This window comes from Scyliorhinus torazame, chromosome 19 (assembly GCF_047496885.1).
Source record: "Scyliorhinus torazame isolate Kashiwa2021f chromosome 19, sScyTor2.1, whole genome shotgun sequence".
Taxonomy (NCBI): Eukaryota; Metazoa; Chordata; class Chondrichthyes; order Carcharhiniformes; family Scyliorhinidae; genus Scyliorhinus; species Scyliorhinus torazame.
This window is the reverse complement of record NC_092725.1, coordinates 92,858,323-92,875,273: the sequence shown is the minus strand read 5'-3', so window position 1 is coordinate 92,875,273 and position 16,951 is coordinate 92,858,323. Positions and strand designations below refer to the sequence as shown.

General features: G+C 47.0%; 1 protein-coding gene across 1 annotated transcript in view; it reads right to left on the bottom strand.

The window, feature by feature from the left end:
* The window catches only part of pah (phenylalanine hydroxylase), a 121,987-nt gene that overhangs the window by 9,834 nt on the left and 95,202 nt on the right, over nt 1-16,951 (bottom strand). Inside the window, exons 10-11 of the mRNA XM_072484769.1 lie at nt 4,255-4,350; nt 4,016-4,149 (exon numbers count right to left, since the gene is read on the bottom strand). Coding sequence (XP_072340870.1) covers nt 4,016-4,149; nt 4,255-4,350 — 230 coding nt within the window. The remainder of the gene's footprint in view (nt 1-4,015; nt 4,150-4,254; nt 4,351-16,951) is intronic.

Here is a 16,951-nt window from a genome sequence, read left to right as displayed (position 1 = left end):
AGTAAAGAGGTAGCAACTAAAGCCAGTAAGGTACTAGATAATAAACTCAATGTGACTAAGGGGAAGAGTAGACAGGGAAGAGATGATGAACTCAAAGGGACAGGTGGTATGAGGTGCATTTGTTTCAATGCGAGAAGTGTAGCAGGTAAGGCAGATGAACGTAGGGCTTGGATTAGTACCTGGGAATATGATATTATTGGTATTACTGAGACTTGGTTGAGGGAAGGGCAAGACTGGCAACTAAATATCCCAGGGTATAGATGCTTCAGGAGGGATAGAGAGGGTAAAAGGGGTGGAGGAGTTGGATTACTGGTCAGAGCTGATATCACAGCTGTGATTAAGGAGGGCATGATGGAGGATTCGAGCACTGAGGCAATATGGGTAGAGCTAAGAAATAGGAAGGGTGCAGTCACATTGTTGGTACTTTACTACAGGCCTCCCAAAAGCGAGCGTGAAGTAGAGGTACAAATATGTAGACAGATTATAGAAGAATTTAGGAGCAATATGGTGGTCATGATGGGAGATTTTAACTTCCCCAACATTGAATGGGACTCATGTAGTGTTAGAGGCGTAGATGGAGCAGAATTTGTAAGGAGCATCCAGGAGAGTTTTTTAGAGCAGTATGTAAATCGTCCAACTCGGGACAAAGGGACAACATTAGCAGTTCTCTAGTCCTCTGGGACCTCATCCGTGCTCAAGGATGCTGCAAAGATATATGTTAAGGCCCCAGCTATTTTTACTCTTGCAAAGCCTCTCTTTACTTCTCAGTGTATTCCCAGGATGCCCACCAGATGTGGAGATGATCTGCTGCCTTCTACGCCCTATTGCCTGATATGTCCTTGGAAGGCCCCGACCTACTTTCAAGTGGTACTGATTTGCTGCATCACCCTGTTCTGTCTGCTGCACTGAGATGCATCAGTATCAGGAAGGGGAGATTCAGAAGGGCTGGTCACTCCCAGGCTCTCCTGGGTGGAAGGTCCCGGGAGGTTCTCCAGCAATTCCTCCTCCCGCTGGGTGTTCTTGGGTCCGTGGGTTACTCCACGAGATAGAGGAACAGTTGGAGTCAGCTCCAGAAGCATCAACATCATCTGGCGCCCCCAGTCTTGCAGGCTGGCCTGTGTCTGCCTCATGGTGTTGAACCCATCAGGGACTGAGGCATGTTTCAGAGTTCTGCAGTTATGGCTCTGATATCTTGGCAGGATTCTCCGACTTCCTGCCGACTCGGAGAATCGCCGGAGGGCGGTGTAAATCCCGCCCCCGCCGGCTGCCGAATTCTCCGGCGCCGGGGGTCTGGCGGGGGTGGGAATCGCGCCACGCCGGTCGGCGACCGCTGGCAGTGGCCCCCCCCGGCGATTCTCCGGCCCGCGATGGACCGAGTGGCCGCCCGTTTTTGGCAGGTCCGCCAGCGTAAATTAGAGTACGTCCTTACCGGCGGGACCTGGCGGCGCGGGCGGCCTCCGGGGGGGCGTGGGGGGATCTGGCCCCAGGCGGTGCTCCCACGGTGGCCTGGCCCGTGATCGGGGCCCACCGATCCGTGGGCGGGCCTGTGCCGTGGGGGCACTCTATTCCTTCGCGTCGGCTGCTGTGGTCCTCCGCAATGGACCCGCGCATACGCCAACTCGCGCCGGCCGGCGAAGGCCCTTCGACGCCGGTTGGCGTGGCACCAAGCCCCTTCCCCGCCGGGTAGGGGGGAATCCCGTTCACGCCACTCCTCGGTGCCGGGACCCCCCGCCCCGCCGGGTAGGGGAGAATCCCGCCCCTTGTCCCAAGCTTTCCACTGTGGATCTACAGTGTTGGCCTGGGTGCCACGCAACACCGGCAACATATCCTGCGACAGAAGGCTTTAGGACTCCATTCAGTCTTGCAGTCACAGGAATGCCGCTAACAACCCCTTCTGGTATTCCGGGCTCTGCCTTTGCATCTCCACCAGCTGAGGGATGAACGTGTCCTCGGGCACGGCACTTGGCTGGGACACAGTTGAGTTCTGCGATCCAGCAGACCTCTGACTATCCATTCCTTGGGATGTTCCTGCCTCCACCTGATATGGATCAGAAGCTATGTGGTGCTCACCAGATAGTGATCTAGAGGCCTGTCTGCTGTGTTCGCCCACTGAGGTGCTTATCTCTGCACAGGTGGATGGTGCGGGTGGTAGCTGTGACACGCCATCCGTGCCCTCCTCGGAGATCTCCTCCAAGGTGCTGTTGTGGGAGACTTGGGTGGGGGGGCTGCGGTGGAGGTGGGGTCACTGCTTGTTGATAGTCAAGGCTCTTTGGTTGATGTCCCTGCAAGGCAAGGGACATGGTTCTAGTACATGGCCTGGTCAAAGGTTTGGACAACAAAATCTCACTTGAGACTGGTCATCTGGATGAAGCTGCAGTGGCCCTTCACTTTTCTGTTGTAGGCCAACCTCAGTATCTATGTAGGCCCTCTGCTGGACATCCCCTGCAAGCTCCATAGCCCTCTCCTCAAAAGGAGTCAAGATTCTTAGTTTGGGAATTCCATCGCCAGTCTTCTATTTCTCGTGGCTGTGGGCTATCTTCTCTTGCAGGATACAAAAGGGGATAATATGAGCCAGATGCCTGGTGGGTCAGAGGTTGCTGGCACCTGGCATGTATGGGCACTGTCCTGAAGCGGGAGGTTCTGATGAGGAGTGCAGGGTGATTTGGGGATGATGCTGGTGGGTCAGGTGCTGCGAACCTGTGGGTTGGCAGCATGTGGGTTCAAGGTGACATTCTGAGGGTTGACGAAAGGGTGAAGTGCCAAGGGGAGACAGGGGACAATTATCCTTACAGATTGTAGTTGATCATTATTTTTTTTGTTTCAATTGAACCCCCTGTCTTCTTGGCCAGACTGCTGGCACTGACCAGTGCTGCCATCTCCCAGGCCGGATTGGTGACCTTGCTGGAGGGCCTCTTGCCAACCCGTGGATAGATTGTGGCTCGCCTCTCCTCCACAGCATCCAATAATCGAGTGAAGGCCTTTGGGGTGAGCGTATCAGTTGCTTTATGCTTCCAGTACAATGTTTTTCATGGGGGGGGGGGGGGGGAATTTGTGACTAAAGATTGCAATCTGGATCATGTCGCCGAGACTGGCGAGGTTCGCACCAATCTTCTCACTGGAAATTACACTTTGTCATTTTTCCAGATAATTCCGCCCAATGTTTTAAGTCGATGACATTTCATTCGAACTGCGAAAAGGTAGAGATGTGATGGATTTTGAACAAGAGGTGGATGGACAAGAACAAAATGGAGGTTTGTGATATGGTGGAAGACAGGAGCGATTGAATGACAGAAGTCTTTCATGGCCAAAGGGAATGGTGAAGGGGCAAGAATAGAAACAAAGAAACAAAAGATGTGCCTCGAGCAGGTCCTGCTGCCTGAAAACAAAAATAGGAGAAAAAAAACAAAACTTGCAAAGAAAAGGAAACAAAACGAGGGATAGAGATTATGGTCTGAAGTTGTTGAACTCAAATGTTGAGTCTGGAAGGTTGTAAAGTGTCTAATCAAAGGATGAGGTGCTGTTCCTCATCTTACTTTGAGTTTCACTGGAACAGTGCTGCAGACCAAGGATAGAGATGTTAGTGTGAGAGCAAGGCGGGGAATTAAAATGATAGGCCAGAATCATGTTTGTGTCAAGATACAATATTCTCAAGATATGAAGGCTCAAACTTCCCAGACACAGGGTAGGAGCACCCCAACTCTGAGGGGGCTTTCAGAGTGAGGTGCCCCTTCCCTTCCTGCCAAGATGGAGAAAAGTAAAGTGCAAATGTCACTTTCCCACCTTCGACGCACCCACCAGACTAAAAATTAAGGTTGGGTGGGATAAGGCCCTTAATAGGTGAATGGGCAGGTTTCCTGAAAACAATGAAGTTTGTTGGGTAAGGGTATCAAGGTACAAGGCAAAAATGCAGGAAAATGGAATTGAGCAGATCTGCATTCATTCTAATTGAATGGTGGAACAGGTTTAAGGGTCTGAATGGCCTCCTGTTTCTTATACTCCGAATGTCTCAGGTTACCTCACTTTTTCCTTTGCATCTTCAAATGATTCAGCAATAAAGTAGATTGGTTGGAAGTTGGTGATCGGATATTTCTGACAGGCCGTCTTCTCTGGGTCAAAGGGGAGCAGTTCTGGTTCATTCGTTAGGCAATACTGAAAAGGAAAAGGTAATTCACTTAATCGGTGAAATATTCAACAGTAAACATGAGTATGGAAGGACCAATCTCAACGTGTAAAGAGCATTGGAAAATGACAGACCTGCAGTTCTCCAAAGGAAGACAGCAGCCCTGCACCGTAGGCCTTGATCTCGTTATTCTGCTTACAGAGGCCGAACTCCACTGTGAACCAATAGACCTGGGAACAGGAGAAGGATTCAGTCAGTAAGGTCTGGGCTGACAAAACACATTATTCACCTGACTTTCTTGGGAAAATTAGATTTCCTCATTGCGCACAGAGGCAAGCGATTGTGTCAGTACATGCAGAAAATAAAAATGGGCGTATAAAGTCACATGGCCATCAAATCACCCACATATCATCATATGGTGACAACGACATCTGCCCATAATATCACATGGTCAAAACATCACATGCCTATAACTTGTCTTGCTCATGTGATCCTTTGCACTTGCACAGTAAGGGAAAACTAGCTCCTTCTGGTTCATTTGTTAAAAAGAATTCTTGCACCTCTTTAATGTCTATGAAATCTGCCAATAAATTTTTGTGTCAACATTTTCCATGACTAATTCCTATCCCTACATTGATAAATATGTCCCAATGTATTCAGATGTGCATGATCTGATTTAAATTCAAAATAAATGTGCTCCAACCATCCCCATCCTGTATCATAACTTCAGCTCTGAGAAGGTATCTTGGGAGTGAATTCTCCAGTTCCAGCTTCATCGAAACACTCAATCATGAAACATTTGCCTTTTAATAAAATCCACACTTGTATGCGTGACTTTTGATTTTGTCCTGGATTAATATTGATAAAAGCTTTCACACCCTGTTTAACTGACTGATGCTGGGCAACTACACCATTTATTGAACAAGAAAGTAACTTTTGCAATTCTCCAGCCCTCTATCATGATCACCATATCTAAAGGCGACTGGAAGATTATGGCCAGCACTTCCAAACTTATTTTTCTCAGCATCTTTGGATGCATCTCATCTGGTTCTGATCACATAGCAACTTTAAGTAAAGTCAGCCTGTCTAATACTTGAAATTGAAAGCTATTCTCAATAATGATAACCATGGATAGACTTCTTGATAAGATCCCACCAGTGACTGATGAGACATCTCCGCGATGGAGGGCTGAAGAATTCCACCTCATCAATTGTCATAAAATCTCATCTGGTTCATTAATATCCTTTACGGAACAAAATCTGCCGTCATTGCCTACATGGGACTCTAGACCTACAGCAATGTGGTTCACTCTCAACTGTTTTCAATGGCAATTAGGGACAGGCAACAAATGCTCGCCTTGCCAGTGGCATCCACAACCCTTGAAGTAATAAAAACTCCTTTCAACTTTATCAATTTTTAGCCCATCCAGTTTCTCAACCATCTTGTTTTTTGCTTTGACTTTGGCAGCATTTCTTCTTTGGTAAAGACAGGTGTAAAGTTATCATTTAGTACCTCAGTCATTTCCTCTGCCTCCATTTGTAAGTCTCTTTTTAAAAATCTCTATTAGGCTCATCCCTCCTCTTATGATCCTTTCACTATTATTATGCTCATGACATGTGAACTTATGAGCTAAACATGACCTTATGAAGTAGAAACCCAAAATGGATACTTTCCTGCATAACAAAATGGAGTTGAGATATCAGGAGACCTTTTCTTTCCTGTCAATACTCATAGAACTGCAAAGACCCTGATTTAATCTTCACGTATTAACAAGTCTTGACAAAGTCATTAAAATGCAAACAACCTTTCTGGACTTATCTTTGAAAAGTCACTAAAATGCAAACAACCCTTGCCGTGGTTAATGGTTCCACTTCTCCAAAGTAAAGGACTGGTTTCACAATTGTTTAGATGCTATTGTACTCCAAAGTTGAAGTACAGAAAATGTATCTACCTTATCAAAACAGTACACGGATGAATAATGATCGACCTACATTGTCTCAAAAGAGCCCACCACCAGTAACTGGAAAGAGATTCTGATCGCATAATATGATAAGATTTAATAGGGCATATTCCTCTCAGACAGAGGCCAGCAAAGGAAAGATATCCTGTCTGAGAAACACAAGTAAACAGAGACGGGTAATGTTTTTTTTTAATGGTTGCATCGCTGTTTATCTGTGACTCCCAAGCAAAAGGGAGAACCTCACACATTGGTATTCTGGTAAGCCAGTAATGAACTCCTATGGGGATCAAAGAGAACTATAAAATGGCCACCTGCATTTTGTAACCCATGCTGGCCAACAGGAGTCTGCTCATTGGTTGAGGCAAAGGGCCTTGCAACCTTCCTTTCAATTCTTAATGGCTGAGACACTTAACACTCTCAGAGACCGAGAAAAGGAATACACATCCTTTACCAAAGATGTGGAGATGCCGGCGTTGGACTGGGGTGAGCACAGTACGAAGTCTTACAACACCAGGTTAAAGTCCAACAGGTTTGTTTCGATGTCACTAGTTTTCGGAGCGCTGCTCCTTCCTCAGGTGAATGCAGAGGTCTGTTCCAGAAACACATATATAGACAAATTCAAAGATGCCAAACAATGCTAGGAATGCGAGCATTAGCAGGTGATTAAATCTTTACAGATCCAGAGATGGGGTAACCCCAGGTTAAAGAGGTGTGAATTGTATCAAGCCAGGACAGTTGGTAGGATTTCGCAGGCCAGATGGTGGGGGATGAATGTAATGCGACATGAATCCCAGGTCCCGGTTGAGGCCGCACTCATGTGTGCGGAACTTGGCTATAAGTTTCTGCTCGGCGATTCTGCGTTGTCGCGGGTCCTGAAGGCCGCCTTGGAGAACGCTTACCCGGAGATCAGAGGCTGAATGCCCTTGACTGCTGAAGTGTTCCCCGACTGGAAGGGAACATTCCTGCCTGGTGATTGTTGCGCGATGTCCGTTCATTCGTTGTCGCAGCGTCTGCATGGTCTCGCCAATGTACCACGCTTCGGGACATCCTTTCCTGCAGCGTATGAGGTAGACAACGTTGGCCGAGTCGCACGAGTATGTACCGCGTACCTGGTGGGTGGTGTTCTCACGTGTAATAGTGCTATCCATGTCGATGATCTGGCACGTCTTGCAGAGATTGCCATGACAAGGCTGTGTGGTGTCGTGGTCACTGTTCTGAAGACTGGGTAGTTTGCTGCAAACAATGGTTCGTTTGAGGTTGTGCGGTTGTTTGAAGGCAAGTAGTGGGGGTGTGGGGATGACCTTGGCAAGATGTTCATCGTCATCAATGACGTGTTGAAGGCTGTGAAGAAGATGACGTAGTTTCTCCGCTCCGGGGAAGTATTGGACGACGAAGGGTATTCTGTCGGTTGTGTCCCATGTTTGTCTTCTGAGGAGGTCGGTGCGGTTTTTCGCTGTGGCGCGTTGGAACTGTCGATCGATGAGTCGAGTGCCATATCCCGTTCGTACGAGGGCATCTTTCAACGTCTGTAGATGTCTGTTACGCTCCTCCTCGTCTGAGCAGATCCTCTGTATACGGAGCGCTTGTCCATAGGGGATGGCTTCTTTAATGTGTTTAGGGTGGAAGCTGGAGAAGTGGAGCATCATGAGGTTATCCGTGGGTTTGCGGTAAAGCGAAGTGCTGAGGTGACCGTCCTTGATGGAGACGAGTGTGTCCAAGAATGCAACTGATTTTGGAGAGTAGTCCATGGTGAGTCTGATGGTTGGATGGAACTTATTAATGTCATCGTGTAGTCGTTTCAGTGATTCTTCACCGTGGGTCCAAAGGAAAAAAATGTCATCGATGTATCTGGTGTATAACATCGGTTGAAGGTCCTGTGCGGTGAGTAGATCCTGTTCAAACTTGTGCATGAAGATGTTGGCATATTGGGGTCCGAATTTAGTCCCCCGGCTGTTCCGTGCGTCTGGATGAAGAACTTGTTGTCAAAGGTGGAGACGTTGTGATCCAGAATGAAGCGGATGAGTTGCAGAATTGCGTCTGGAGATTGGCAGTTGTCGGTGTTGAGTACTGAGGCTGTTGCAGCAATGCCGTCGTCATGGGGGATGCTGGTGTAGAGTGCCGAGACGTCCATTGTGACGAGGAATGTTCCTGGTTCAACTGGTCCATGGGTGCTGAGTTTCTATAGGAAGTCCGTCGTGTTGCGACAGAAGCTGGGTGTACCTTGTACGATGGGTTTCAAGATGCCCTCGATGTAGCCAGAGAGGTTCTCACACAGCGTACCATTGCCTGAAACGATAGGGCGGCCTGGTGTGTTGGCCTTATGTATTTTCGGGAGGCAGAAGAGATCTCCAATGTGGGGAGTACGTGGGATGAGAGCACGTAGGGTGCTCTGAAGATCTGGATCCAAGTTCTTGATCAGCCTGTTAAGTTGGCGGATGTGTTCCTTGGTCGGATCTGCGGGTAACTGTCTGTAGTGTTCTTGGTTGTTCAGTTGTCGGTATACTTCTTTGCAGTAGTCCGTTCTGTTCAGTACGACAGTGGCCCCCCCTTTGTCTGCTGGTTTGATGACGATACTGCGGTTGGTCTTGAGAGCGCGGATGGCATTGCGTTGTGCTTGGGTGACGTTCGGGGCTGTCTTGTGAATGCAACTGATGAATCTGGCATTGACCCGACTCCTGACGGCTTGAGCATATATGTCGAGTCTAAGGCAGCGGCCTTCCGGAGGGGTCCAATTCGACTCTTTCCTCTTCGGTTGCCGCACCGCAGATCTCTCGGTCTGCTGTTCCGGTTCATTGGTAGTCTGCTTGGATTCGCTGTTGGCCTCTTGGGGTCTGTGGAAGGAAAAAAATGTCATCGATGTATCCGGTGTATAACGTCGGTTGAAGGTCCTGTGCGGTGAGTAGATCCTGTTCAAACTTGTGCATGAAGATGTTGACGTATTGGGGTGCGAATTTGGTTCCCATGGCTGTTCCGTGCGTCTGGATGAAGAACCTGTTGTCAAAGGTGAAGACGTTGTGATCCAGAATGAAGCGGATGAGTTGCAGAATTGCGTCTGGAGATTGGCAGTTGTCGGTGTTGAGTACTAAGGCTGTTGCAGCAATGCCGTTGTCATGGGGGATGCTGGTGTAGAGTGCCGAGACATCCATTGTTTACCAAAGACACTGTGGAGAGGTGGGAGTCATGTGAAATGGGCATCTGGCTTGTGGAACCGGTAATGTTGCCTTGTTGAACTGAAAAGCTCAGCCTGCTCTTCACCATCTAAGAGCCAGCCTCACAGAAAAGGAACCATATTGAACACCTGGCACCATCTACACTGCTCCAGTTGGAAATACTGTACCATTACCTACAAGGCTAATTCCCCTTTGCATTCCTAGCTCAATTTATAAAGTCAACGAGTGAATTATCCTGCATTGGTTTCCAGTTTCCATACATATGAACTTATATACAAACATACAAAATAGGAGCAGGGGCATTAGTTTTCAACCCACCAACCTATGGGAAGGAATACACCATTGGACTTTGATTCTGAACTCTGGAACCCATGTGAAACAATTTATTTTCCCTGTGGGCAGCAAGGTAGCACAATGGTTAGCACAGTTATTTCACAGCTCCAGGGTCCCAGATTTGATTCCCGGTTGGATCACTGTCTGTGCAGAGTCTGCACGTTCTCCCCGTGTCTGCGTGGGTTTCCTCTGGGTGCTCCGGTTTCCTCCCACAGTCCAAAAATGAGCAGGTTAGGTGGATTGGCTATGCAAAATTGCCCCTTAGTGTCCAAAAAGAGGTTAGGTGGGGTTATTGGGTTACGGGGATGGGGTGAAGGTATGGGCTTAGGTGGGGTGCTCTTTCCAAGGGCCAGTGCAGACTCGATGGGCCGAATGGCCTTCTTCTGCACTGTAAATTCTATGGTCTCTGGACTGTAAATCTTTCTTTTCCATATTCCCTGTCATTACTGTCTGAGCATGGAGCAATGTTGGGATCCTCCTTTCGTGTTTTAAGTGTGTGCAAATAAACTAACCCTTTGAGTTCATCCCATCTTTGGTTTTCTGCGGAGTTATTAATAAAAAATAGGAGGGCAGCACTGTGGCACAGTGGTAGCACTGCAGCCTCACAGCGCCGAGGTCCCAGGTTCGATCCCGGCTCTGGGTCACTGTACGTGTGGAGTTTGCACACTCTCCCCGTGTTTGCGTGGGTTTCGCCCCCACAACCCAAAGATGTGCAAGGTAGGTGGATTGAACATGCTAAATTGCCCCTTAATTGGAAAAATGAATTGGGTACTCTAAATTTATTTTTAAAATATATATAATAAAAAATTGGATCGCACCAAAATCGAGGGGTTGGGAAATACGCCACTTATGAAGAGGGAAACAAATCAAAAACACCTTTCTATTGATAGATGGGTGGGGAAAGGAGAAATTAATGGTGTTTAAATTAGCACCCCCTCCCCTCCTGTCTTAACAGAAGCCTCCACTCCAGGGCAAAGCAAGTGCAAGAGAGAATTCTTGAAATCCTAAGATTTAAATACATGCTACTTCAGCTCAGAAGCACCTTAAAGGTAAAGCAATTATATACAATTATCCCGTGTCTTTCAGTTATCAATGGGATGCAGATTCTCTTTATCAAATTTTCTTTACAAATACATGAATAGGATGGGAGTAGAGGGATATGGACCCAGGAAGTGTAGAAGATTTTAGTTTAGACGGGCAGCATGGTCGACACAGGCTTGGAGGGCCGAAGGGCCTGTTCCTGTGCTGTACTTTTCTTTGTTCTTTGTTCTACTTCTATAACCACAATCTTTTCTTGAAACTGTGTATATCTGTATGTGTATATATTAAAATGCTGAATAATAACTATCTTACATTTCGAACTTACGTAAAAACCTGTCATTTGTCTTGCTGACAGTTGCAGTACTCAAGGGTTAAAATTAAAAAAACACCAGCTTCAGTCATTCGAGAGGTGGAAAAAGGGAAATCATGCATTTCGTCTCTCCCTTATCCATAACACTATTTGTATGCTTATAATGACTTTTGGATTTCCTTTACGTTAACTGCCCATCTCTTCTCAGGTTGTCTCTTAGCCCCTCTTATATCCCTTTTTCACTTCCACTCAGCTTTCGATGTTCAGCTAGTTCACACTTAAATTAATAACCTACAAACTGGCATCGACACCTTTTTTCTGCTTCATCTGAGTCACAATCGCTTTCTTCATCTAAAAGACGGCACATCCAGCGCACAGAGAACTGCAATGGGAATGTCAGCCTTGTGATCCTATCAACTGGATTGGATTCAAAGCCACTGCTCCACTAGTCCCAGCTGCAGCATTTTAAAGCATTCATCAGTCAGAAGCAGTTGATCCTATTGTTCTCATTACTCTAGATCCAGGTTGTAATTGGCAATGTTTTAATTCTCTAATTATTTGATTTTGTTTCTGCATCCCATTGATAACTGAAAGACACGGGATAATGATATATAATTGCTTTACCTTTAAGGTGCTTCTGAGCTGAAAGGCAGATCAAAGAATTTAATTTAGGTAAGAGGCTGGAGGCCTAAGTTTAGACTTCATACTCTATAAAGCAATACTGCTGTTTTCTAATGCTACATTTAACTCAATAATTTTATTATAACTTATTGCGAGTGCAGTTGGGAGCACAGTAGATAGCACTATTGCTTCACAGCTCCAGGGGCCCAGGTTCGATTCCCGGCTTGGGTCACTGTCTGTGCGGAGTCTGCACGTTCTCCCCGTGTCTGCGTTGGTTTCCTCCGGGTGCTCCGGTTTCCTCCCACAAGTCTCGAAAGACGTGCGGTTAGGCAATTTGGACATTCTGAATTCTCCCTCCATATACCCGAACAGGCACAGGAATGTGGTGACTAGAGGCTTTTCACAGTAACTTCATTGCAGTGTTAATGTAAGCCTACTTGTGACAATAAAGATTATTATTATTATATTATAACCTAACAAAGGGGGCAATATTGAAAGAGGTCTTTGCAAGGAGGGAGAAGGGCGAGGGTTCACAATGACAGGAAAAGTGGTAAGGAGGTGGGTGAAGCAGATGAACAATGGGAGGCAGAAGGAAGACCGAGAGGAGGGCAGCTGGACTCCGGCAAAGCTGCATGAAAAGTGGGCTAACAAGGGGGGTCAAAGGTATACCACATTGTTTACTGGAAGGGGATGAACAAAGACTCCAGATGCTCTGGGTAGATGTCAAAGTGGGACCTTGCAGATGATGGTCTCGGGGAGAAGATGGTTGAATCAAGGATCAGACTTCCTTGTGAGGTTGCCAGCCTTTTTCCGTTGGGTCGCTGACATCTTGCACGGTCTGGTGAAGTCAAGTTAGTTGGAGAGAGTGATACGAGTGTGCTGGACTGGTGTTTAAATATGGCCCTGGAAACTTTGAACCCATTAGCTGAGGGCAGGTTGACAAATCAGCTGCCACTCCACTAAATGACTCAGAGGGGAACGCGCTTGTGCATAATTAATGAAGTTCCAAGTGCAGAATCTGCCACAGGAGACCTCTATTCTGGTCAGTTGGGAAAGAACCGCCAGAGTCCCCTACCACCGCACTTGGCCTGAAAATGGGAGAATTCTGCCAAATGTCTTTATTCTCAAATGAGCCCTTAGTGCCAGCACACAAAATCCCTCTTTGTGCTATTTTAAAACAGGGCTAACCTATAAAAACAAAACCAAGCAGGTGAACCAGCATTAAAAGAGCACAAAGAAAATTGTATGGTGCAGAAGAAGGCCACTTGGCCCATCTAATTAGTTCCACCACTCTGCTCTTTCCTCATGGAACTGTAAATCTTTCCTTTTCACTTTTTTATCCAATTCTGTTTTGAAAATTATGATTGAATCTGCTTCCACCGCTCTTTCAAACAACACCCGCTGAATCATTACAACCTGTTGTATAAAAAACATTCTTTACATTAACCACTCTAGTTCTTTTGCTAATTAGCTCAAAACTGCAATCCTTGGTTACCAACTTGCCTATCGGTAGGAAGGGTTTCTCCTAATTTACTCCATCAAAACTCCTCAAAATCTTTTCAGTCTTCCCTGAACCTTCTTTTCTGTGAGGCCGATTTTCTTTTATATTCTTTCAAGGGATGTGGAAATTGCTGGCTAGGCCAGCATTTATTTCCCAACCCTGTAAGCAGTAAATCCTGGCCTAGCCAGTGAGGCCCACAGTCTGTGAAAAAAATATCAAATAATTCCTTGCTGCTCTAGACTGGAATTTTCCAAATCCTCCTGCTGGTGGGATCTTTTAATCCCGCGAACGTCAATGGATATTTGAATGGCTCACTGCATCTGCTACGGGGGAACTGCCAAAGCGGGATCTTCAGCCCGCCCCCACGCCACGTTTTGCAGTGGTGGAGGCAGCCTGCAATTGGCCGGTGGTGTCAACGGGTTTCCCCATTGTTCGACCCTCCACTGTCAGCAAACCCACAGCGGAAGGTCGCCATTGTTGGGACCGGAAGATCACGCCTTCGGGAATGGCCAGAAATCTTTGACCCTAGCCTTTCCAAGTAACAATTGTAAGTTTAGTTTTTGTGCCTTTTTGTTAACTCCATTTCAATCAATGCTTATTCTATTATATTCACCATGAAACTATCTATTCAATCTATTCCATCAATGGGCTTTTCTTTCCCTCTGATTTTCCAATCTAATATTCTTCATTTGATTTCCCAGACTTCAACGGGAATAAAGTTTTGCAAACATGAAGCACATTGGAAGAATGTGAAGAGGGTGAAAGCAGAACTAGGGGGCATAGCCTCAAAATACAGGGAAGTAGATTTAGGACTGAGTTTAGGAGGAACGTCTTTACCCAAAGGGTTGTGAATCTATGGAATTCGTTGCCCAGTGAAGCAGTTGAGGCTCCTTCATTAAATGTTTTTAAGATAAAGATAGATAGTTTTTTGAAGAACAAAGGGATTAAGGGTTATGGTGTTATGGCCGGAAAGTGGAGCTGAGTCGAAAAAAGATCAGCCACGATCTCATTGAATGGCGGAGCAGGCTCGAGGGATCAGATGGCCTACTCCTGCTCCGAGATCTTATGTTCTTATGAATTCTGCCCTAGTTGATCTTCATCCATTTTACCATCATTGATTGGTGTTTATGTCATTGACCAGTCATAATTCAATATTAACTTGGAGGCAGGGAGGCCGTGCATGCTACTTTCTGTTGCTCTGGTGTTGCTGTGAGATGTAATTGGTTTAAAGGGATGGATTCTGGAATTTATCACCAATACTGAACAGTTTTTTTCTTCTTCTTTTCTTGCTGGCATTCAGATTTCCCTTTTCACTAAACCCAATTGTTCTATTTTCTTGTAGCTTACAGCATTATAAACGGCAACAAGAGGTTTCCAAGGGGGAAGCAGAAAGAAGGAGGAAGATTAACAGGGGTTGGCCGAGTCTGGAGAAGTGCCCTGTGCCCGTGCGCTGGTACATGCACACCTATATCTATAGATGGAGGTGAACATACTTTGTTCTGGCAGCTGGAGATGATGGGCCGGATTCTCCGACCCCCCCCCCCTCCAGGTCGGAGAATCCACGGGCGGCGGCCGGATTCCCGCCACGCCGGTCGGGGGCCGTTGACAGCGGCCCCCCCGGCAATTCTCCGGGCCCCGATGGGCCGAGCGGCCGTCCATCTTTGGCCAGTCCCGCCAGTGTGGGTTACTCAGGTCCCACACAACGGAACCTGGCAGGTGAGTATGCGTGGGCAGTCCTCGGGGGGGTGCGGGGGGGTCTGACCCCGGGAAGGGGTGGGGGGGGGCCACGGTGGCCTGGCCCGCAATCAGGGCCCACCGATCTGCGGGCGGGTTTGTTCCATGGGGGCATTTCATTCGTCCGCGCCGGGCCCTTGTAGTCTCCGCCATGGCCGGCGCGGAGAAGAGATGCCCCCGCGCATGCACCAAATTACGCCAGTCGGTCTGCGCATGCGTGGAATCACGCCTGCCGTTCCACACATGCGGGAGATCACGCTGGTACTTCGGCGCACGTATGAACTCGCGCCGTCCCATCGGCGCCGGCTAGAGCGGCGCCAACCCCTCCGCCGTCTACCTAGCTCCCGAAAATGCGGAGAATTCCGCACTTTCGGGGGCTGTTGACGCCGGAGTGGTTGGCGCCGGTTCTCCCGTCAGCGTGGGGAGTTAGTCCCCAGAAGGGAGAAACCCGGCCAGATTCCATTTTTTAAAGGAAGCTGCAAGAGCAGATGTGATGGGAGATAGTCTTATTTTCAATGACACTGCTTGAAAAAAGCCATAGCAGGGTGAACAGAAACCCACAGGACTTGACTTGAAGCTCATTTAGTCGATGGAGTCAAACAGCACTGCTGCACTTACCTGGTGACAGGTGTGAGAACTGTCTTTGCAGCGTTCAAATCACTATTTGTTGCAAGGACATCTGTTGCCAATGTGAACCATACATCGGCACAGCCTGTACCGCCACCTGCAGTCTCAAGCCTACACCCACTTCCATGGTGGGAGAAAGACAAACATGGCCTCGCAACTACCTCAAGTGGCACCACCTCCACTTGAGAAACCATTCGCAGGTGAGTCCAGCATTTTCATGCCTGCAGACTCTTTCCTGCCCCAGAAGGTAACTGTTTGACTTATGCCTCTACAGCCTTGGCTATGTCTGACCAACAAGTTGAACCTTTCCGAAAGCTGCAGATCTACTTGTTCTCTGAATCCACATATGGTCCACACCCCTTTAAGTGTAACTCTGCTGGACAAACCTACAATTGAGGTAGTGAATGATCATGCAAAATTCAATCCCATAGGATTTTGCCAATCTGTTAGGATTTCCAATGTTCCCAAACATTTAGAACTCACAAATGCAAAATGATCAGCTTCTATGCCCATTCTGGAGCTATTCTTCAGCAAAGCAAATGGACAATGTTCATGGAACCTCTAACCCTCTATGTACTGTGAACAGGAAGAACAAGAGCAATCCTTTGGTATATCACAGCAGCAGCATGTTTTATTTGTAGTCACGTTAGCTGCAGTATTGTACATTTAAACAATCAATCATTTTAAAAGATAACCAACTGGTCCATGCTAGAGTTTCTGCCCCAGATGAATGTCCTCCTATCCCTCAATATCCCCTCCAGGCCACACACCACCCCACCCGTGAAATATATCACCATTCTTTCATCATCTTTGGGTCAAAATCCTAGAATCCCCCCCACTCCCCCAACAGCATCGTAGGAACCTTTTCACCAAACACCAGTTCATGGAGGCGCTCACCACCACCTTCTCAAGGGTAATTTGAGATGTGCAATGAATGCTGCTCCAGCCAGTGACACAACCCAAAATTAAATAAAATAAAACTCATCATTTTATTCCTTTCTCCCTTGTGTACCTATCACGTTTCCCCTTAAATTCATTGAAGTTATATGCCTCAACCACCCCTTTGTCACCATCAGAACTCCATTCTAATCTCTCTCTGAGTAAAACCCATTTCTCCTCAATTTCGGACTGAATTTATGAAGGAGTATTTTACATTTATGATCCCTGGGTTTTGGCGACTTCTCCAAGTGTAAACATCTTTTCTACATTGTACCTTATCAAACTCTTTCATAATCTTAAAGATTTCAATCAGCTCACCCCACAATCTTTTCTGGGTAAAATTTCAATGCCCGTCATCTCCCTCCCACAAGCTCCACACCCTGCTGTCCATCCCCACCATGTTTCAATCTTTCCAAACAGGCATAGCCTCTCAGTTCTGGTACCATTCTGATAAATCTTCTTTTGCATTTGTCTCCAATGCCTCCATGCCCTTTATATAACATGCAGACCAGAACAGCTGACAGTCATAGAATTATGTGTCATGATATTCAAACACACACATCATGATAGACACACCAACAGACAAATCAGAACA